A 23,034-nucleotide genomic window follows, 5' to 3' on the forward strand; every position below is an offset into this window, starting at 1 on the left:
TTAGATAAGAGAATTAAACATGTGATATATGGATTTGACAAATAAGGAAGTTTTTGGGAAACAACACACTCCGTAAGAATTTTGTAAATTAAAATGCACAAACCAGAAACTATATAATACCCAAAAATAATTGGGAATGAACAACTAGAAAAATATATTTTTTTAATTTTGTGTGTGCACATTTATGGAAGAAGAAACATCGTTATGAATGTGACATTTTTATGGACATGACAATTCTAAAAACTACACTTACCTAAATATGAAACACAATTTGAAAAACCTCACGTTGGTATTTAAGCCACCAAATATCGTCATCTGAGATATCAGTATGGTTAAAAACCTGGTAAAAACTATATTTTCATGGGAAGGTTGACATTTGGAATTGCTCAGCACATTAATACAACTTAAGGCGGGGTTCATGATCTCTGAAAGCCAATTTGAAATCACATAAACAAACACGCCCCCACCCCAATAGAATCTGGACCTTCTTTTGATAGACCCACCCTCACATATGCAAACTCAGGCAACGATGTCTGTTAGTAGACATGCCCCTTACTGCTGATTGGCTACAAGTGTTTTGGTACTCAGCCTGACTCCCTTTTCCAAAGTGTTTTTCAAAAATCATGCACCCTGCCTTTAATAAAAATTTAATTTAACTGGCATTAAATCTGATGACAATCCAAGCCACATCATTCTCCTACAAATTCAAGTATTATGTTTTATAATTTGACCTGACCCAACATCTGCTATGGATGCTTAAACAAGCTGCCATCAGTCATAAGGCAGCATTCAGCAAACAGTTCAGTCATTTGGTTGTTAATTTGAAAAGTGTTTATTAAAATTTCATGGCACATTGTCAAACATTTCCCTTTCTAGTGAATCAGTTCATTTTATGTAACTATGTACATTTAAGTTTAAATACCCTACAAATATTCCCTTACTAAAAAAATAAACAATCTGTACATTTAAGACAATTTAAGGACCAAAATATAATTCTATTTAACAGTTCTGTGATTTTATAACATTTGTAACATTAAAACACAACACAATCAACATTGCTTAAACACATGTAATTGCCTTAGGCACAGCAGAGCAAAGGTTGACTGACAAAACAATCTTGAATATTTTTTAAAACTTTTAATGTTCCTTGTTTGGGAACATTGATTTGAATTATGCTTATGATTATGTAATATGATTTTCTGTAAAGCTGCTTCAAAATAATGCTTATTGTAAAAAAATGCTATACAAATAAGTTTCTCGACTTGATTAAATTAACAGAGCGTACCTTGTACTTATCATTTTGCTTTAACCATTTCCTGCAGACTGTCTACAGTTAGTATATGATAAGAAAGGTTTTGATAATATGTTTTACTTTCAGTTAATGAACACTGGTCCATGCAAAATGTCACTGGTCCCTTTTCTTAATATTGTGATGTTTTTTAGTATCAGCTGTGCCCACTGCTATCTTATTTCGTACAGCTGTTTATAATACAGAGAGTTCATGACGCTGTAAAAGTTAAGGACAACAGATGTCTTTAGATACAGTTCTATAGATATTGTGCTTCTATATTTTGTATTTGATAACTTTTATAATGTGCTACTTTTAGTGTTCTGATAACTAAAAACCAAGGCATGTGATATTTTAGCTCAAAAACTAAAAAATTGTGTTTTAAGTATTTAAACAGATGAACTAATTCTCATATATAGTAATAAATTACTTTGTAGCACAATTTTGATTTTTCCTTTGTAAATAAGGGTCACTATATTTTTAACTTATCACTAAAGTTGAGTCTTATTTGCAAAACCCAGTGTTATCTGCAGTTATCCCCATTAAATGCAAGTGATTGTTTAAATAAATATTTTTGTACATTTTCAAGCGATCATTAAAGAATAAATTACAATGTAGAACAATGCATATAATCAGACTTTCATTTTTCTTAAGTGGCAATTCAAGTTGCAGTGCTAAATTGATGATGTATAGGTTGTGGTAATGGTGTCCTCCATGACCCCGTACTAGGACCAGTCAAATTTGTCCACCTTAGGACTCCTGCATTAGGTAATGCTGTAAGTGTGAAGGGATTTGCTTAAGTGTACAGTATATGATAAACTAGCCTAAATAATGGTTGACTTTAAAACATAAGCTAACAAAATAAAAAATAACAGGCTATATTTAATTTTACAACGCATAGCTTCAGTTATATTTAACATAAAATAACTTACATTTAGCAGATGCTTTTATTCAAAGCAACTTATAATGCGATTGATCTTAGAGAGGCAATAATATGAGAAGTGCAATGCAAAGTTTCAATGATTTTTAAAGACAAAATCTGTCGAAAGTGGGGAACGAATAAAGATTTTTTATCGACATTATTAGTCGTATTTATGTAGTTGGCATATTCATACAGAATTCACACTAAAGGTTTCCAGCCAAAACCAATTGTCAATGGTCAAAGCCAATAGAATAGCTCTAGGGTCCCAAGGTAGACACATTTGTCTGTAGAGGTCCAATTTTTCACAGCCTTCAACTAGGAAACCATGCCAACAACTTTTAGCACAGATTTTTGGATGTGTTTGTGTCTTTTCCAGATTTAAAATTCTTTTAGCATATCAGCTGTTAAAATGTGCAAATAAACCGAACTATCAGTAGGCACAATTAATTATTAGTGAATCCCCACCTCAGTATATTACAGTAAATACTGTTTATAAAGTATAGTCAGTAGTTAACAGATTGTGTTGCCTTCTTGGAATCCCACGTGAACGTGTATCTTAAAAGGCACTGACCATATCTACAGTTGTCCTGTTACAGTCAAAGGATGCTTTTTGTAATGTGTCTCTATCAGGACTTAATGAACATGTTGTACTTCATGTTGAGGTCATAGGCTTTCCTTTTGTCTTTCTGATATCAAAAGCAGGTCATTGGATGGAGTGCAGAGGGTTTTCATTCTCTGAAAAAGGTAAAGCGTAGAAAGCTTTTAAAAGATGAAAAGAGTGGCAGCAAAATTTGTACAAAAAGTACCTCAAGGAAAATGGGTCACTGTGTGCTTTGTTATACATCGTTTAAGTTTAAAATAGTTTTCTGTAATTCTAAATCATGTTATACCACATGAAAGATTTATAGCTCAAAATATTAAAAATGTATATATATATGTATATATATGTATATATGTATGTGGGTCAAAGACGAAAAGGGGGTTTAAAGCATAAAAAAATTAAAAGTGTAAAAGAGCTTTAAATTTAGTCTTTTTCACATACATTAGAATATGTCCTGTTTAACTATATGTTTTTCTGAGCAAAAAATAATTACTACCATACATTTTTACTGGAATTGTACAGAAGACACCAACTAAAATGTCATTCAGTGTAACAATATTTTTATGCAAAAAAATATTATCAGACATTTTTAGAAAAACTATTATTTGATGACACATTACAAGACTCTATTTATAGATCACAGTGCAGACATCAAATACTAACTATTTGTCATTTTAAAGCATTTTACTTCGCCAATATCCTTTAAACCATTAGGTTTTACCCATTTGTCAGCAAGAAGTTTTTGTAAGGAAGTGAAAATCAATTCAAATCAAATAAAATTTTTGAAGGATCACACATTATTATACATATTTTAATAAGTACAGCTCAGAATAAGTATATTGTTTCATTTCTACATAAATATATGTGTTACACCGAATGACCATGGTTTGTTACACTGAATGACATTTTTGACAAAAATAGTGTCATTGTTTCCATTATTGCAATGTTTTGAATATTATTCTGTATCATTTTATTCCTTAACAAATCACAGAAGTAGATGCTGAAATTAATAATCATTTTTATTCCATAATGCATATCATAGTCGTAAAAATTAACTGAACAGGTGGTAATACTGTATAATAAGATCCAGAACTGCCCTTATACGTTTAGCTTCTGCCCTGTGTTTTCTTTGATTTTCTCACCATTGCTTTCGCTTCTTCTCAGCTGCAGCATCTGATAAATTCCTGATTGACAGGTGATCAGGATTTGCAGCCAAGGCAGCTTGCTTTCTTCTCTGGTTGCTGAAATACAGATTCCATGTAATTATTGACATAAAATTATTGACACAGATCTATATAAAACGTGTTATTAATTAAAAATACTTTCTGTTTGGCAACATAAATGACATGTTATCAGGATTTGTATTATGGGCGGAGAATCCCCTCAGTGGCCTCTCTTAAAGGGATAGTTCACCCAAAAATGAAAATTCTGTCATCATTTACTCACTCTCGTGTTGTTTCAAACCCGCATAAATGGAAGGAAGATATTTTGAGAAATGTTTGTAACCAAACCTTTTGTGGACCCCATACTATGATACTAAAAATAATACTATGGAAGTAAATGGGGTCCACGAACGGTTTGGTTACAAACATTACTCAAAATATCTTCCTTTGTGTTTATCAGAACAAAAAAAATCATTCAGGTTTTTACCAACATGAGAGTGAGTGAATAATGACCAAATTTTCATTTTTGGGTGAACTATCCCTTTAACTTGTGGTATAGGGTGGAGTCTCTATCTAAAAACAGCAGTAAACTATTATTCTGTAGGGCAAGGCTTGGACACAAATTTTACGATTTGATTCAATTTCAAATCAATTTGATATTGATTAACATCATCTGAAAACAGCATAGACTGAAAGATTGATTATTGGGATTTACAAATCACTATTGTTTCTTCAAAATTAGAACTGATTAAAATCGAGAAATCTATCTTTTTAAACCCAGCCCTATTATTTTTACATTGCACTCCTCAATACCTTTCTCGTCTCCTTGCTAAATGCATTGCCCTAGCTACTGGGTCTGCATTAACTTTCTGCCAGTGCCTAGAAACTTTCTCTTTGTTTGTGGGCATCTAAAAGAAATCAGTACCAAAACGACAAAAATACATTAAAACATTAATATTGATAAAGTTTGATATATTTTTTGTGCTAAACATCCCTCATTTATCTGAAATAGAAATAAAATGCTAAAAATGTTATCTAAACAGTGACACTATCATTCAGTGTAATGGATGACACTGTGGTGTAACATACAATTTGCATTACACCGAATGACAAAACATTACCCTGAATGACGAAACTTTTACTTAAGCTAATATTAAAAGTTAACAACTAGATACCTATATCAAACAGTGAACTTGACCAGAAAGGTTTATCATCATTATTAACAACATCATCTTATTTTTCAAAAAATCTAACAATAAAAGTGTTTTTTTGCATTTCACTGAATGACAGTCGTTTTTGTAACTCAAGATACCACACTATGAAAAGGTGAAATTATCAAATATTTAAGAGCAATGAACTTACCTTGCTGAATCACCACATGGTCTTCAGGGGGTCTTTTGATGATGTCACAGACTGCTTGATGAATATTGTTTGTTTATTTAATTTCAAAATGGTTTCCTGATCCCGTTACACTGAATGACCTCTGACAAACTGCATATTCGGGACAAAAGTCCCCTAGTTGTTTCAATATTTAACGAAAAAAATAACACATAGTCCTATTAATATAAAACAGCCAACACTTATGTGAACATGCCAAGGAAGAAAAAATTTTTTTAACATGGTATTTTATACGTTTATTTAAAAATCTATTAGTAAAATCATAGTCCGGACCATTACGCTGAATGACGATTTTACACTTTGGATCATTATTAAACTCATATTTCGTCATTGTATTTTCACAAAAGTTATTTGAAACATAAAAGTAGACATTTTACTTTCATTTTATAGGTGTTTTTTGTATGTAAAATCACTTTTGTAAATTATATTTGATGCGGACACCAAAATGGTGACGTCTCGTCTTTGACCCATGTATATGTGTGTGTGTGTGTGTGTGTGTGTGTGTGTGTGTGTGTGTGTGTATGTATGTATATATATATATACACACACATATATACACATAATATATATGTGTGTGTGTGTGTGTGTGTGTGTGTGTGTGTGTGTGTGTGTGTGTGTGTGTGTGTGTGTGTGTGTGTGTGTGTGTGTGTGTGTGTGTGTGTGTGTGTGTGTGTGTGTGTGTGTGTGTGTGTGTGTGTGTGTGTGTGTGTGTGTGTGTGTGTGTGTGTGTGTGTGTGTGTGTGTGTGTGTGTGTGTGTGTGTGTGTGTGTGTGTGTGTGTGTGTGTGTGTGTGTGTGTGTGTGTGTGTGTGTGTGTGTGTGTGTGTGTGTGTGTGTGTGTGTGTGTGTGTGTGTGTGTGTGTGTGTGTGTATGTATGTATGTATGTATGTATGTATATATCTATATATATATATATATATATATATATATACACACATATATACACAAATATATACACATAATATATACACATAATATATATATATATATATATTCAATAAAATTTACTTAATTATTTTCTGAGCACATTTTGTGAGATTGTTGGGATCTATTTTCAACCTCTAGTGGAAACAATGCAAGATTTCTGTTGCTTTTACTCAGAAGAAATATTTGGGACACCGAATCCTTTCCAGCAAAAATTTCAACTTGTTTCCATGTAACGTCATTGCTGAGATATTTGAGAGATTTCATCTACGATTTTTCTTACGGGATTACCTGTTTCAGTGTACCAGGAGTAATGACAATAACATAGATCATCCATAAGGGAATCAGCAAGGTTGAGGATAGGGTGAACCACAAGCCGACAGCGTAGCCCCACCATGGGTATTCAAATGAGTTGTTAAACTTTAAAGGAGTGAACTTAACCAAAGAGAAAATGAATGTGGCCTAGAGGAGAAAATACAATCTTTGAATTCATGCCAAAGATACACAGGGATTTAACATTATAAAAAAAGTTTAATTCTTAATTCTAAAAAGATGAAATACCATTATTAGAATATGTGAAATAATAAAGGTGCTAAAATAGATTTATGCAAAAAAATATCCCCAATACCTGACAAATATCCCACATGCTTTTGTGACAGCCATAAATATGCAAATGGTCAAATTTTTAGATTTTATAATCAAGACTTTAAGAAATGTCTTGGCAAAGTTCCAGAATACCTAACGTTGCTTACAGTACTTCTAAACTACGCATGACCTTGAAACTGATAAGGTTTAATTTCCCTTTACGGTAAGCTCGGGAGATGCTGAGAGTTAGAGAGGAAAAACTTTACTTACTATACACACAATAGGAGTGATGTACTTCCAGCAGTATTTCATGAGAGACAAAGGACGATAACCAATCATGTCTACAATGTTTTCATACAGACGATCAGCGCCTATAAAAAATTGAAAAATGCAGAATTGTTTACATGATAATACATAAAACTAACCATGTACATTACCTTTATACTCACTTTACACTTGAATGCATTTGGCATGCCGTTAACCAAAGTGATGGTAAATTATTATTCTGAAACCAATCTACTAGTTGAGATAACACTCCTGTAAATTATTGAAAGTTTTGTGCCCAGTTGTTTGTATTATTCATTACGTGATTTAACTTTACTGTACACAACATGTCAATATGGTGGTGAGAAGCTAGGCTTATAGGTCACAAGATTAAACCTAAATAAGGGTGACCCTGAAATTTCCCACACCATTTTGTCCTTGTGAACAAGCTGCGTAAAGCATCGGAGTGCTACTAATAGTAGGTCTATAACTGTATAGTCTAGAATTTCAGTTTGAATCGCATCTGCTACATGCATGTAACCTATATAAGTGATGCTATATGTGAAATTAAGGCTAAAGTCTTATCTTACAGTATGTTAAGATTAGGAGCAACAAAGTTTGACCTTAGTCAGCCAATATTAAATACATCAAGGTTGTATTTTCACAGAATGTTCATTAAAATATGTAAACATATGATTTTATGTACAAAACAGAAAAAAAACTTTATCTGGATTTTCAAAGGTAGGGTAAAATATATTATGCAGTATATCCTACAAACCATGAATGGGGGTGTTTTATGTGTTACTTGGGTCAGTGACAAAAACAGTTTGGGAAGATGAGAAATTCAAAAATCTTTTTAAGAAACTTGTTTTAAAAACACGCATCAGGTTTATTTAAACGCACATAGGGCCCTATCTTGCACCCAGCGCAATTGATTTGTCAGTGACGCATGTATCATTTGTATTTTGCACCGGCGCACAGCCGGTTTTTCCCTCCACAGATGCATGTCGGCAAACTAGGGAATGAACTTGGGCTCCCTGGGCGGTTCAGTGCAAAAAAGGAGGCGTGTTCTGGTGCAAACCATCCCTGATGCTATTTTGCAGTTTCAAAAAACAATTGCGCCACTGACCAAAAAAAACTAGTCTAAAGTCAGTGGCGCGTTGCGCGTGGTTCATTATGCTATTTTAAGGGCGCATGCTTGACCATAATGTATAGTGTGCACAACGCACACACACTTTGCTTATCTAATCTACACAGATGCAACAGTTATTTTTGTAAATCATAAATTGTTACAATAAAAAATATTAACACATGAGATAAGGGAAATCATTGTGGTGAGCATTTATTGTGTGGCTGCGTTAAAAAATTATCATGCAAATAACAAATATTTTCATAAGTTTGTTGTGTGGCTGTATTACGTTTATTTTATGTAAATAATAATTAAAATGTTTCATAAGAAACCTTATGTATGTGAACTTGATTTGTAAGTGTACTTTGGGGTTGGACTGCTTGCGTTTCTTGGGTCCGATTTCAAAGCCCCCAAACCCTTCAACACTTTCAGCGGTGAGGGTGTACGCAGCGATGTCCTCTGCTGCCGTCAGGTCATGTGAAGAGGCAGATCCACCTCCCGTTACACGGCATGCCCGATTTATGCTGGCAAGCTTGGGATTCCCCCGTCTCCTGACATCATTGTAGTGCTTGGCACAACGATGGGGATGCCAGCTGATGAGACAATTGTGGCTATTTCCTCCCACGCCTGTTTAACCGACGCTGGTTTGGGCGGGTTTCTCCCATCCCCATACAAAACAACTTCTCTGTCTTTGACTGCTCTTACAAGAACGTCTGTCTCCTGGCGTGCGCCTGGTAAATCCATCATAATAATAGCAACCCGCCATGGAACTTGCGCACTTGCGTTTAAAGGTAATGTTGGATGACGTTCTGATTGGTTTATTTGACGTTACGCCCAAACCACACCTATGAATAATGAACCTACTTCAGACCAACCCCTTATTGATTTGCGCATGGCGCAAGAGTTATTTCTCCCGCTGGGAAAATAACAACAGCGCCAAGGATCCACCCACAAAGTCACTTGCGCTTTGCGCTTCACACTTGCGTTTCAGATCGTTAAAATAGGGCCCATAGTGTATTTATGTTAATTTTATGCAATAAAAAATTACATTTGCACAATTTTTATGAAAGTTAAGACTGAATGGACCTGAAAATGTAAAATGGTGTAACCGCCAGTTGTGCCAAAGAATGAGAAATATTAAATGTGTTATTATCCACCTTAATTGCATGCAAAGGTAATAATAAAAAATAATTTTAAAATATAATTTTATGTAAATAAAAATTGTATGCGTTTTTGAAATACTTGTCCTGACAAAAGCTGAAAACAGCTCTGTTCTCTAAATAATCTTTGACAAATTATGTTAAAATGTATGTAAAAAAAGATATATTATATTACACTAAACTAGATGATTATATTTTATTCCACATTTTTTATGAATATATTTATATTTAAAAAAAACTAGTTACACCAATTGACACAAACCGGTTATACCACATTGACATTTTGCAATTATCCCCCAAATATTCTTTTAAAATGAAATAAAACCATTTTGAAATTTTAACCTTGTCAAATTTAATTGAACCATACGACACAAAATAATTAACGTCATGTCATTGACCCACTTACCATAAAACCAGCCAATACATATTGACTGTGCAATAGCAAATAGCAGGAGTGTCATTCCACTACAGGCATAATAATCAAATAACTGGAAGATATACAGGCCACCCTATAGAACAGAAAAAATGGTTTTTAATACATACATGGGTAGATTTTAAATACTTTTGGGATCATGTCATGTGATTTGACATCCTAAACTAAAATCTTGTTACACGAAAGGAGATTTAAAATTGTGACACATTTAAATGGTATACACTTAAAACATTTCTTATACATTCATTTTAACCCAAAATCTTCAAGTTCCTGTTATTTATGCATCACCTACCCATACATATGTATGTACATATTATATTATTATAAGAAATCCGAACGATATCTTTTAACATAATACACATTTGTTGTAACAATATAACACAGGACCCTGGATCAATTTTTTGAAAATTGAGACTAATACATCATTGGAAATTTGGATACATTAGCTTTCCATTGATGTATGGTTTGTTAGGATTGGAAAATATTTGGCCAAGAGACAAGTATTTGAACTTCTGGAATCTGAGGGTGCTAAAAATCTAAATATTGAAAAAAATCACCTTTAAAGTTGTCCAAATGTCCTTAGCAATTGCATCCACTCACAAAAATAAAGTTTTTATATATTAATGGTAGGAATCGGAAATTACCTCAATATCTTTTTAATGGATCATGATCTTTACATAATATCTTTGGGCATATGATTTGGGCATAAATGAAAACTGGATAATTTTGACCTACACAATGTATTGTTGGATATTGCTACAAATATACCTGTGCTACTTAAGACTGGTTTTGTGGTCCAGTGTCACATATTTTAAGAATAAATAAAGATGCAATAATAAATCAAGAGTACCTCTGTCACCATTAAAAGGCCAATGAGGAAGCTGCACACACAAATGAGGAGAAGAAAGAGTTTCCGACGGTGTCCTTGAAGGAAGAATGTTGGATACATGTCCGATATGGCTGTCATGAGAGCCTCCAGACCTACAAACTGAAAGAGAGAAATGAATGTACTGCCAAAGCTAAAGATATCATCACACACATATCATGAGACCAGCTCTCACCTCGCTGTCAAGCCCCAGCAGAATAATCATGAGGAAGAAACATACAGACCACAGCTGAGGCACGGGCATCATCGCTACAGCTCTCGGGTATGCGATGAAGGCCAGACCAGGACCTGGCAAAACAAGAGGAATTGGTAGGGGTTTAAAGTGTATGGAAATCATGAGCAAACGAATGTAAGAGTGCCCATGCATGTGACGTGGGAGCTGCTGTTAAGTTTGAGTTACCTGACTCTGCCACCGTTGAAATATCAACCCCCTGTTCGAACGCCATAAAACCCAAAACTGAAAAGATGGCAAAGCCAGCCACAAAACTGGTTCCACTGTTTAACAGGCACAGATACACGCAATCTCTACAAAAAAAAGACAAACATACCATAAAAACCAACACAATCACTGCAAAAATAATTATTTTCAAGAAAAAAAAACATTCTTAGCATTTTTGTCTTGTTTTCAGTAAAAATATCTAAAAATTCCCAAACCAAGACGCTTCCTCTTGATGAGCAAAACGGCCCAAGAAAATAAGTCTAGTTTTTATACCAAAAATATCAAATTCAAGTGATTTTGTGCTTAAAACAAGCAAAAAAAATCTGCCAATAGGATAAGTAAAAAACGTTTTCTTGAATTTAGTGTTTAAGAAAAAATTTCAAGATTTTTTTTGCTTGTTTTATGCACAAATCACTTAAATTTGATAGTTTTGGTCTAAAAACTAGACTTAATTTTCTTGGGTCGTTTTGCTCATCATGAAAAAGCATCTTAATTTAAGAATTTGTATTAATTCTACAACCAACTTCGTATGTGTACGATTTGCTTTCAGCCTGTGACGTATTTTTAACAACCGTACACTGCAAAAAAATGACTTTCTGTCTTGTTTTCAGTAAAAATATCTAAAAGTTCGTAAATCAAGATGTATTTTCTTGACAAAAAAAATTACCTAATAAAAAAAGAGTCTAGTTTTTAGGCAAAAATTATACAATTTAAAGGTGCAGTGTGTATTTTTTAGAAAGCTCTTTTGACAGAAATCCAAAATAATATACAAAACTATATTATCAGGGGTGTATAAAGACCTTTCATAATGAACCGTTATGCGTTTATTACCTTAAAATGAGACTTTTTACCTACATACACGAGGGTCCTCCCACATGGAAGTCGCCATTTTGTGCCGCCATGTTTTTACAGAAGCCCAAACTGTTTTTACGAAGTTGTCTCCGATGATGACGTTTGTCGGCTACCGTAGCTTCTCTATGCGTTATAAAAGCGAGAGGTGAGCAGTGGACTGAGCCATTGGTTGCAATTCGCAACCCCACCACCAGATGTGGCTAAAATTTACACACTGCACCTTTAAGTGAATTTGCGCTTAAAGGAATAGTCTACCCTTTTGCCATATTAAACTGTGTTATTATTACCTCAACCTAGACAAATTAATACATACCTATCTTTTTTCAATGCATGCACTGTAGAGCGCGTTGTGAATGTGTTAGCATTTAGCCTAGTCCCATTCATTCCTATGGTACCAAAAAAAATTTTATTTTGTGGCACCATACTTACTGGTATAACTCCTCATGTAACAGTCTTTAAATAGGGAAAACACAGAAGTGTTTGGTGGCTTCCCTGTTTGGTACCATATGAATGAATGGGTCTAGGCTAAATGCTAACACATTCACAATGCGCTGTACAGTGTACGCATTGAAAAAAGACAGATATTTATTAATTCGTCTAAGTTGAGGTAGTAACATAGTTTAATATGGCAAAAGGGTAGACTATTCCTTTAAAACAAGCAAAAATATCTGCCAATGAGGTGAGAAAAAAATCTTAAAATGAGATTTATTTTTTTCTAAAACACTTAATTCAAGCTAAATTTTCTCACTTCAATTTTTTTTACCCCATTGGCAGACTTTTTAGCTTGTTTTATGCACAAATTCACTTAAAATGTATAATTTTTGCCTAAAAGCTAGACTTTTTCTTAGGTAATTTAGCAAAAAAAAAATTTTTTTAACTAAATTCAAGAAAACTTTTCTTACCCCATTGGCAGACTTTTTTTGCTTGTTTTATGCACAAAATTACTTAAATTTAATACTTATTTTCTTGGGTTGTTTTGCTCATCAAGAAAAAGCATCTTAATTTAAGGATATTTAGATTTTTTACTGAAAACAAGACTATATACTAAATACTAAGTTTTTTTTTTTGATAATAATTTTTTTGCATTGTATACGTTTTGGACGGATTTACTTTGTACAAATTCATAACAATAGAGGGTTTTCACAACGTCATCAGAGCGGTAGTCGCCATATTGGAGGCACTCCGCATCACGACAGAGCACAGAAACTGATGTATATCCCGAACGTTGTCAAGGAAAATGGTTAATTATTGCTGTGTTTGAGGTTGTACCATTAGGACAGTTTGAGAAAAACATTTGGAATATTATCGACTTCCAAAAGTTATTAAAACCAGGGAAAGGAATGCAAGAAATTATCAGAGGAGGCGCTTGTGGTTGGCAAAGCTCAAGAAAAAGAGTAGTATTGTATTATAAATATTATTGAAGTACATAAAGTATAAAACAAGTATGCTTCTACTTGTTGTGCCTTATTTAAAGAGTATTTAATATGTACTTTTAGTGTTTGCACAAAATTTAATGTCCTTAAACACAACTAAAATTTGCGCTGCAATGCCTTAATGCCAGTGTGCTTAATTGCTCATAACAAATTTTCTATTGTAATGAAAATAATATTTTTAATAGTAAATGGTAAAAACAATTATTGCTTTTATTATTTTACTGTGTGCTTATTTTACTGTAAAGCACTTTGGTAGGACACTGGCTATTTTAAATTTGCTATATAAATAAAGCTGACATATTTATATAAATAAATAAATATTATATATTTATCACATATGGGCTCGGCATGAAAACCAAGTAGTTTACTATATCGGGATATGCAACTGAAGAAAGAATCGCCGCGTCGTCACGGATCCAAGAAGAGAGAGCTAACTCGTAAGGATCTGCACCGCCTATAAATTGTAATTTCTCGAAATATCGTGCCTTTTCTTGTGCTCCAAGTCCTTCCCTATATGCCTTTGTATCTTGGACGCGTTTTCTGTTGTTTAGACATGTCTACTTTCACTTAAAGTATCAAAAGCGCACAATAATCCATTGTACTCCGTTCAGTTCTTTACACCGAGTGCCTCCACAATGGCCGCGCATCTGGGTTACCGCCCAGATCGTGACGTCGGTGAAAACCCTCTATTGGCCAACTTATAAAATACATACGAATTTCTGTGGTATCAGGTCGTTTAAAAAAAGAAAAAATTAATTCTGATTTATCCACAATTAGCAAAAGCAGTCTGTCTCATAGTCATGACATGAGTTTTCTTACTTGTAGCAGTTGTTGTTATACTTATTGTAGCTTCCCAAAGCGGTTAGACACCCAATGCAAAGCGCATAGGAATAAAAGATCTGTGTTCCAGCATCCATCCACACCTGTAGGACAAGACAGAGCAAGTTTAAAGACAATCCTCCAAAGAGAAACTACCATCTGGAACACTAATAAGCAAATGTAATGCATTCGGTATTCAGAAAACATGATACATATGGAGCACTAAGCTTTATTGAGCATTACATCACAAGCTTTATAAGCTCATTTCATATAGAGACTATGATCAACAACAATTAAAATTATTTTTCTGCATATAGTCCAAAACAAGAGAGACCCTAGATTTTTTTTATCCTACCTCATAGGTTATTGCCCTAAGAGTGACCTCAGTAGTTCCGATGTACTTTTTAGGTTAGCACCCCTTTGAGACCACCAGTTAGTAATATAACACTGTCACTAATAGTCAAATGTCTCCAGATTTGTTTACCTGCGGATCAGCGAGGCGTGTTGGATTAGGGTAGAGGTAGAAAGTGATGCCATCTATGGCCCCAGGCAGCGTAAGACCTCGAATCAGAAGTACCAGCAGCATTAAATATGGAAAAGTAGCGGTGAAATACACAACCTGAAAAATAAAAACACGCCCTCCCATTGTTAGACCCAATAATAACAGAATTCAATTTAAATTTGTGCCAACTCTGTGAAAATTAGACTACAGTTATCATAAAAGGTTAACAAACATCCCTTGTGAAATCTCAGCAATGTTGGGAAAGCTAAATTTAAAAGTAATCCAATACAATATTGCTACACGTCAAATTGTGTTACTTTTCCATGACATGTGTTAATTGACATGGCAGTTTATGGACACACCTATGAGCTCCGGGACAGAGATGCATTCTGAGGCAACACCTAAAATCTGTTACCCTGTTTGCTTCGAATAACACATACAAGCGGATCCAACCAGATTGATCAGCAGTATATTAAAGGTTTTATAAACCTGGCATTCGACGGTAAATAACATAATATTACCCTATGCACTTTTTATCTAAAAACAAAGCAGGATTACTTTGAAAAACTAACAAGCAGAATGCTTTTAACTACTTAAAGTCATCAGTTTATATTGCATGACCTGTATCAATGGAAATGAGGAAGGATAATATACAGTCACCTGCTACAATATCAGCCAACAAAATTCCCCAAAGCTTTATTAACAAAAATATAAATTAATCTTCACCTTGCCTGTGGACTTCACTCCCTTCCACACACAGAAGTAACAGATGATCCAGGCCAACAGGAGACATAGGGCAAGTTCCCACCTTACGCTGCCCAGCTCATTCACACTTCCTGTTAAATTCAATACCCGCCTCCTACAAAACCCACAATTACTGTCATTTCAATTATATATCAAGACGCATCAATAAAACAGATTTAAATGTGTATGTGATAAATGATAATGATATGATAACACTAAAACTTGATGGCTAAAACTTACTCCCAAAATTCTTTAACAGGTGATGTTGCGTTCACCGCAAAGCTTAAATTTTTTGCGTCCGCCATTCGGTCAAACTCAACACAGGTATCTGCAAGCGAGTAGAATACAAATGCAAAGTCTCTACAAAGCATTATCATTAAAAATTAAAAAAAAAAAAAATGTGTTACATACCTGAATTCCACCAGTTCTTGCAGCTGGCCCAAGGTAGTTCACCGCTAAAAGAGGAAAAAAGATAGAAGAAAGCCCAGGCCAGAATAACGATGTAGTAGATACTGGAATATAAGACGACCACCTGATTTCCATAACCCAGACCTTCAAACAGAAGCAAGCCAAAACACTAATTATGCCTTTTTTGCACATTTCATGTGCCACTGCCTATATTAACTGTGTTTAGTCACTATGTTGTCTCAGACGATGGCATGTTTGTCTTTTGACAGCTACCTGAGGGGCAACCTTCGATCTTATATGGAAGTGATTTAAACTGCAATTCATTGACTGGCCACTAGAGGCTGGCTCCAAAAGGTAGTTAATTCCCATTGACCTCCATGTTTAGAGCATCTTTAGAGCAGACAAAAATGTTTACAGCCTGGTACAAAAATGTATTTTGGTCTGTATAGTTAATTTTGTCCTTCATGACAACTGTGAGAGGGTGAATTTTTTTGTAACTCGTCCGTTCAAAATATTTTAAGCCTTAGGGGGCGTGCACACCAAAGCTTTTACGCCTGCGGTCGGCGCATGTTTTCAATTGTTTCCGATGGAAGCTCTGCATTTTTCATAAGTGGTTATTCCGTGCTGGAAACCGGCGCTCTGCGGTTTTTCCGCGCTCTGCGCTGAGCATCGAGAGTTGAAAGAGATTCAACTGAAAAGTTCTGCTCATCAATGTCAGTTCTCACACGGCCATCCAATCACAGTGGAGGAGGTGTTGGACATTACCACAGCAACCAATCGGCTCACGGCTGAAGTATCAGAGCTACCAAAGTGCTCAGCTAAAGAAAGCTGGCACTCAGCTGAGAATCAGCTGGCATTCGCCATTCTCCAGGCATTTTCAGCCGCGTTTAAAAGTTTTGGTGTGCACAACCCCTTAAAGGACAAGTTCAGTATTTCACACTTAAAACCCCTGTTTTCAGATTGTTTATGATGAAATAGAATGGTTTTGGCTGGAATTTCGACGTGTGCGGCTGCCCCGAGAATTTTCGGGTGTTTGTGTTTCGCCTCCCACCTCTGCAGTGGGTTTAATGGTGCACTGGAACAATCAGTCCTAAAATGCATTAAACTTTTGTTTACAAAGACGTGAAACTCACCGAGTGGTCGGGGGTGTTCACTGGTGTGCTCACACAAAAATCGCTGCAAAAGATGCTTTCCAACAGGTGTTTTAGCATTCGTTGTTAACTTGTGGACCTATTTTTCCAAACGCCTCACACCTGTATATTCTTCCGCCGAGAGCTTAAATAATAGACACTCCAGCCCAGGTGGTGGCGCTAATCCGCCTTTGCCAATTGCAAAAATACAAACAACGTTCCGGCGTGGAGTAATACCGTACCTCACAGCACATCTACTACAAGTCAATGAAGTTGGCAAAAACTACGATAAAACCTGTTGGAATGCGTAATTTGCAGCGATTTTTGTGTGAGCATACCAGTGAACACCCCTGACCACTCAGGTGAGTTTCACGTCTTTGTAAACGTCTTTGTAAAGCATTTTAGGACGGATTGTTCCAGTGCACCATTGTAGGGGTGGGAGGTGAAACACAAACACCCGAAAATTCTTGGGGCAGCCGCATAGGTCGAAATTTCAGTCAAAACCGTTCTATTTCATCATAAACAATCTGAAAACAGGGCTTTAAGTGTAAAATACTGAACTTGTCCTTTAAAGTTCTGCATAATTAAGGGTGTGGCCACTTGAGTGACGGGTGAACAGCCACTGCTGTCACTAGAGTCGAGCTAGGCAGGCATAATTTCAGCAACCAGCCACCTCAGCTTCACGTTCGGCCAAGATGGTGACGGCAGGCACCACCTACTATTGGCTTCAAAAACGATCTTCAGAGACCTATGGGTGACGTCACAGAGACTACATCAATCTTTTTTACAGCCAAGAGAGGCATTTGCACAAGGGCAAGCTTAGTAAATCTGGCCCTAGATTTAATAATATAAGAATGGGACCAACGCATACATTACATACCTAATTTATATAGTTACTAATTGATGACCACATTACTTATGTACAAATTATGCAGTAATTAGCAACGCAATCATATTTTTTATAGTTAGAAAATTACTTTACAAAAGCAAAAATATCTGCTTTGTAAGGGAAACCACTAGGAACAGGGAACTTATCAACTACAAATTAAGAAACAAATCGCACGTACAGCTTCTGTAAATATGGCTTTCATGTGTCACAAAATCATGCAATGTGAATCATCTCCAATTAAACTAGAGTAAGTGTGAATATTAAGTAAGTTTATACACACACAGGAAATGTCTCACATTTCAAACCACTATTGTTAGTTATTTCATTGTATGGGTGTTTACGGTACAACCAAAGCTCTCTACAGTCATTTTAAACTAGAACTGACTAATCGTTTGCAGAATAAAAGTTTTTGTTTACATATTAAATGTGTATAATTATTATGTATATATAAATGCACACACATGCAAGTATATATTTAAGAAATATTTGCATGTGTATAAACATTTGTATATTTACATATAATTTATATCATATATAAATATAAATATTTATTATATGAATATATTTTCCTTAAAAATATACATACATGTGTTTGTATTTATATACATAAAATTTGTTGATGTACTGTGAATAATAATTATGTAAACAAAAACTTTTATTTTGCAATAGTCGTGACTAATCATTAGGCAGCCCTATTTTAAACATACATCACAACTGTCTCACTCTCAAGTTGCTTATGTTCTAGAAAATCAACTATATTAAATCTTTTAAACACTGATATACAAGACAAAGATTGACAGCTCACCTTCAAACAGTGGGCAGATCTTCCTCCAGCAGGTGATAGACCCTTGACTGGTGTACTGACCCAGTGCGGTCTCCAGGAGAAACAGAGGAATGCCACAGGCGAACAGAAAAACCACATATGGAATAAAAAACACTCCTAAAAAGAAAGTTTCAGCTGTTATTTTTGAAAGAGATTGTGGGTACACAGAGTACAAATATTTTTCATTCAGACTATTAAGATGTTCATCCACAGTTGCACAGAATCTTCAAATTGTATAATGGCTTAAAGAAATATAAATATTTTGAAGTGGAATATGAAAGAAGAGCTCACAAACCTCCTCCATTCTTGTAACACAGATATGGAAACCTCCACACGTTTCCCAAACCGATGATCTGTCCCGCTACAGCTAATATAAATTCCACTTTATTGGACCACTGCCCCCTCGATCGGGTTTTGAGCTCGGGGTCTATTCTTTCCGAATCTGAATAAGCCAGCTTAAACTGCACATCCGGGTCATGTTGCAACTCCATGTCACTGCAAAACAAGTACAACGGTGCAAACATCTGTCAAAACATTGACGCCAATGAGCCCACATTTAGGACAGTGTGGTGACTGAGACATCTGAAAGGTCAAAACAGCAACAACATTGTTATTCCAGAACAAACTGGTCCATCCAACCCTTACATTAGTATTGAAGCACTCAAATAATGAAGTTATAATGCATGTCCCATATTTCAATCCATTGTAAAAGACATCAAACACAACGTATGCATGGCTGATGTCATTTTATTTATCTCTCATTCTTTTTGCTTACAGTAACAACATAATGTGCCACAACGTGATGAACACACAAAGTAAACTCAAAGCTGTTTTTTGTAAAATTTTCCAAAGTTGTGCATAACGTTTTCAAGAGAATATACACATACAGAAACACATTTATTTCAGATTTTGCAAGCCCTTTGGAATCATCACACTCAAAGTGAACATTGTACATGTACACTCACCTAAAGGATTATTAGGAACACCATACTAATACTGTGTTTGACCCCCTTTTGCCTTCAGAACTGCCTTAATTCTAAGTGGCATTGATTCAACAAGGTGCTGAAAGCATTCTTTAGAAATGTTGGCCCATATTGATATGATAGCATCTGGCAGTTGATGGAGATTTGTGGGATGCACATCCAGGGCACAAAGCTCCCGTTCCACCACATCCCAAAAGATGCTCAATTGGGTTGAGATCTGGTGCCTGTGAGGGCCAATTTATTACAGTGAACTCATTGTCATGTTCAAGAAACCAATTTGAAATTATTCGAGCTTTGTGACACGGTGCATTTTCCTGCTGGAAGTACATGGTGGTCATAAAGGGATGGACATGGTCAGAAACAATGCTCAGGTAGACCGTGGCATTTAAACAATGCCAAATTGGCACTAAGGGGCCTAAAGTGTGCCAAGAAAACATCCCCTACACCATTGTATCAATGAGAAATTGAAAAGGTGTTCCTAATAATCCTTTAGGTGAGTGGATGTGGCCACTAAATGTGGATGTCACTCTCAAAACTGACTAATTTGAAAAGGCTGTATTAAATATTTATGGTGACCTGTGCATGCATAATTCTCTTTTAACAGAGCTTTGAAGTCAAATATTGGTCTACATGCTGCTTGTGGAATTTCGCACAGCTGGAATAATCTCCTGTCCCCAAAACAGAAAGGGCCAAATTTTGTAAGATGGAAAGGCAAGTCTAGTTTAACATGACGCCTGTTATTTACGAAATGTGAAACTCGATGAAAAAGTATATACTGTTTATTAGATTATAATCTATTAATGAGCACTCTATATAGTACTGTATATTTAACAATTTCCCAGATTTTCTGTGTTTTTTTCCTTTATGTAAAGCTGCTTGGAAACAATGCAAAAAAAATTTTAAAAGCGCTATATAAACAATTTTTCTTGACAGTCATATTGTATGCAAATACAGCATAATGCATTTCTAATATGGTTAGCAAGCTGACCACATTTAAAAACAGTTTTATTTTGTGATGCTATAGACAAGCAAAACATGTATTAAGTAATTAAGTATTCCTACATTTTTGGAGTGATTTGACCTTGTCCTTAACATGATATTTTTATGTTTTTTTTTCTAACCATTTTATTTTAGCACTGTACGTTTGAGAATAGCACAATTTAAACATTTTCTTCCATATGTAGTCTTACATTTTACAGTCTCACAGTGCAAAGGGAAAGGTTTATTAGTTGTTATTTGTTATCAGATGTTATGTGTTTAACAATGCTGATTTGCATAGTACAGTGCAAATTTCATTTACATTCCAAGCACTCCTTGGAAAAATGAATGTATATGTAGAGATAACCCAGACAGATAACTTATTTCTTTTATTTAAATAAAAGCGTCAAAAAAGTGACCTGGTCAGTAAAAAACTAAGCTAAAGTCTTTTTTTGTGATTTACTGTTTTCACATAAAATCATCTTACATAATGTAAAGAACATTCTGTGGAAATATAACCTTGATATCTCTTTATTATTAACTTAGTAAGGCGGCCATGTCAAAGATTGAAAATAAAATGAAATCAACAATTAAAATCAAACTTTTATGGTCCTAATCTCATATTTAGATTACGAGACATCAGTATAGATTTCACATATAGGGTCCCAAATGTCTAAATATAAAAGGGAGTCTTGACAGCCAGCATAAGTTTTACATTAAAACGTTTATGTTCTTATGGAGTCTATGCAGATAAAGTCTGTTACTGTTCACAGACATAACAGCATACAAACGCTGTTTTAAAATAAACTATTGCTCTGAATAAGCGTTCACGTGAAGTACAGTATACTCAGCGCTTACCAGACACAAATGTCCTTTTATGGACTTCCGTCAACTTACAACAATGTTTCCATTTAGTGTATCAGGTGGAATGTTAGAAAATAGCTGAATAAAAAATACTGTACAATTGGGCAAAAATGTATAATCGTATGAAATATGCATCCTTGAGCACAGACAGACTCTTGTGGTGTGAAAAGAATAAAGGAAACTCACTCAGTGACTGCGCTTTTGTTGATGACCTTTGGCCTACATTCAGCAACCCAACACTGGGTTGTTCAGTCTATGCTCGAACCCACGCCGAGGATGAAACGCCGGGACCAAACGAAACAAAATCCGTTAAGAAAACCGTTCAGCTAAACAGTTTATAGCTCAACTGAAGCACTTCAGTCAATTACAAGGCATTTAGAACGAAAACGGATCAAAACGAAACGTTTGCCGCTGTACCTGACGTAGGCGACTGGTCAGGAAGTTCAGAAAGCCGCTTTTACTGTCTTTACCGTCATAAAGGTTTATTTTCATTCAGCGTGATTCAGTCTCTTGCTTGTCGTAATGTCACCCACCCTTCTCCTCTCCACTTGCAGTCTGGTTAAGCATGCAATAGAGAGAACCAAGGGAGTGCGGTCTCATGTGCGTTTTTGTATTTGTATGTGTGTCGAATCTAGGCGGGGCTAAACTCAACCGCACAATCTAGACATGACAACACGTGGGAAAACGCATTCAACTTGTCATTTTCAACATGTTAGCAGATTGCGAGCGATCTGTTCATATGCAGTAGATGAGAACAGTTGCTTAACTAACAGGACTATATGAACAAACTTATTTAAAAAAAAATGAAAAGCAGGCATGTACATCTACCGCTGAGATTTGTTTATATTTATTTAATGTATTATTAACGATGACGATAACTTGTATGTTTAACCATTCTGATGGAGTCTGAACAGATAAAAGTCCATTACTGACAGACATACAATCAAGCAAAAGATGCTCTCAAAATAAGCACTCAAGTGCATGCTTACCTATGAACAGCCACAAATGTCCTTTTATGGACTTCCGTCTACTTTTTCATAATAAAACAGCAAAAGAAAAATATTTTCGTGAAAAATATGCATCTTTGAGCAAAAACAGCCCCTTCTGATAGGGATGATATTGTATTTATATACAAATGTACATAGTTTATTAATTTACTAAAAAAAAATTTGGTCAACAATGGTCTTGGCACACCTGCTTTTAAACAAAATCCTGCATAATTGTTTGAATAAAGTATTTATTTAGTATGTAAAAATTTAAAATTTATTTTTAAAGGGGACATACCATGAAAATCTGACTTTTTCGTGTTTAAGTGCTATAATTGGGTCCCTGGTGCTTCTATCAACCTAGAAAATGTGAAAAAGAGCAAACCAGTAACTTAGTTTTGGTAAACCATTCTCAGCAAGCATGCAAAAAA

At 35.0% G+C, this 23,034-nt stretch overlaps 1 protein-coding gene across 3 annotated transcripts; it reads right to left on the reverse strand.

Moving 5' to 3' along the window:
* Positions 1–808: 808 nt before the first annotated feature.
* On the reverse strand, positions 809–22,233 carry slc6a22.1 (solute carrier family 6 member 22, tandem duplicate 1). 3 transcript variants are annotated; one of them, XM_055212755.2, is made up of 16 exons: positions 22,035–22,233; positions 21,804–21,870; positions 19,088–19,287; positions 18,775–18,909; positions 15,954–16,094; positions 15,783–15,870; positions 15,525–15,657; positions 14,781–14,915; positions 14,297–14,400; positions 11,154–11,278; positions 10,929–11,041; positions 10,718–10,855; positions 9,841–9,943; positions 7,152–7,252; positions 6,588–6,758; positions 809–2,945 (listed from the first exon to the last, which is right to left on the reverse strand). In XM_055212755.2, exons 3-16 carry the CDS (start codon positions 19,281–19,283, stop codon positions 2,874–2,876), a joined length of 1,755 nt encoding a protein of 584 aa, XP_055068730.1. In that variant the 5' UTR covers positions 19,284–19,287; positions 21,804–21,870; positions 22,035–22,233; the 3' UTR covers positions 809–2,873. The 3 variants fall into 3 exon arrangements, with proteins under 3 accessions (XP_055068730.1, XP_073726477.1, XP_055068731.1); XM_073870376.1 differs by having other exon boundaries at positions 21,804–22,233; XM_055212756.2 differs by lacking the exons at positions 21,804–21,870; positions 22,035–22,233 and having other exon boundaries at positions 18,775–18,844; positions 19,088–19,230.
* Positions 22,234–23,034: the final 801 nt, after the last annotated feature.

This window comes from Misgurnus anguillicaudatus, chromosome 8 (genome assembly GCF_027580225.2).
Source record: "Misgurnus anguillicaudatus chromosome 8, ASM2758022v2, whole genome shotgun sequence".
Classification (NCBI taxonomy): domain Eukaryota; kingdom Metazoa; phylum Chordata; class Actinopteri; order Cypriniformes; family Cobitidae; genus Misgurnus; species Misgurnus anguillicaudatus.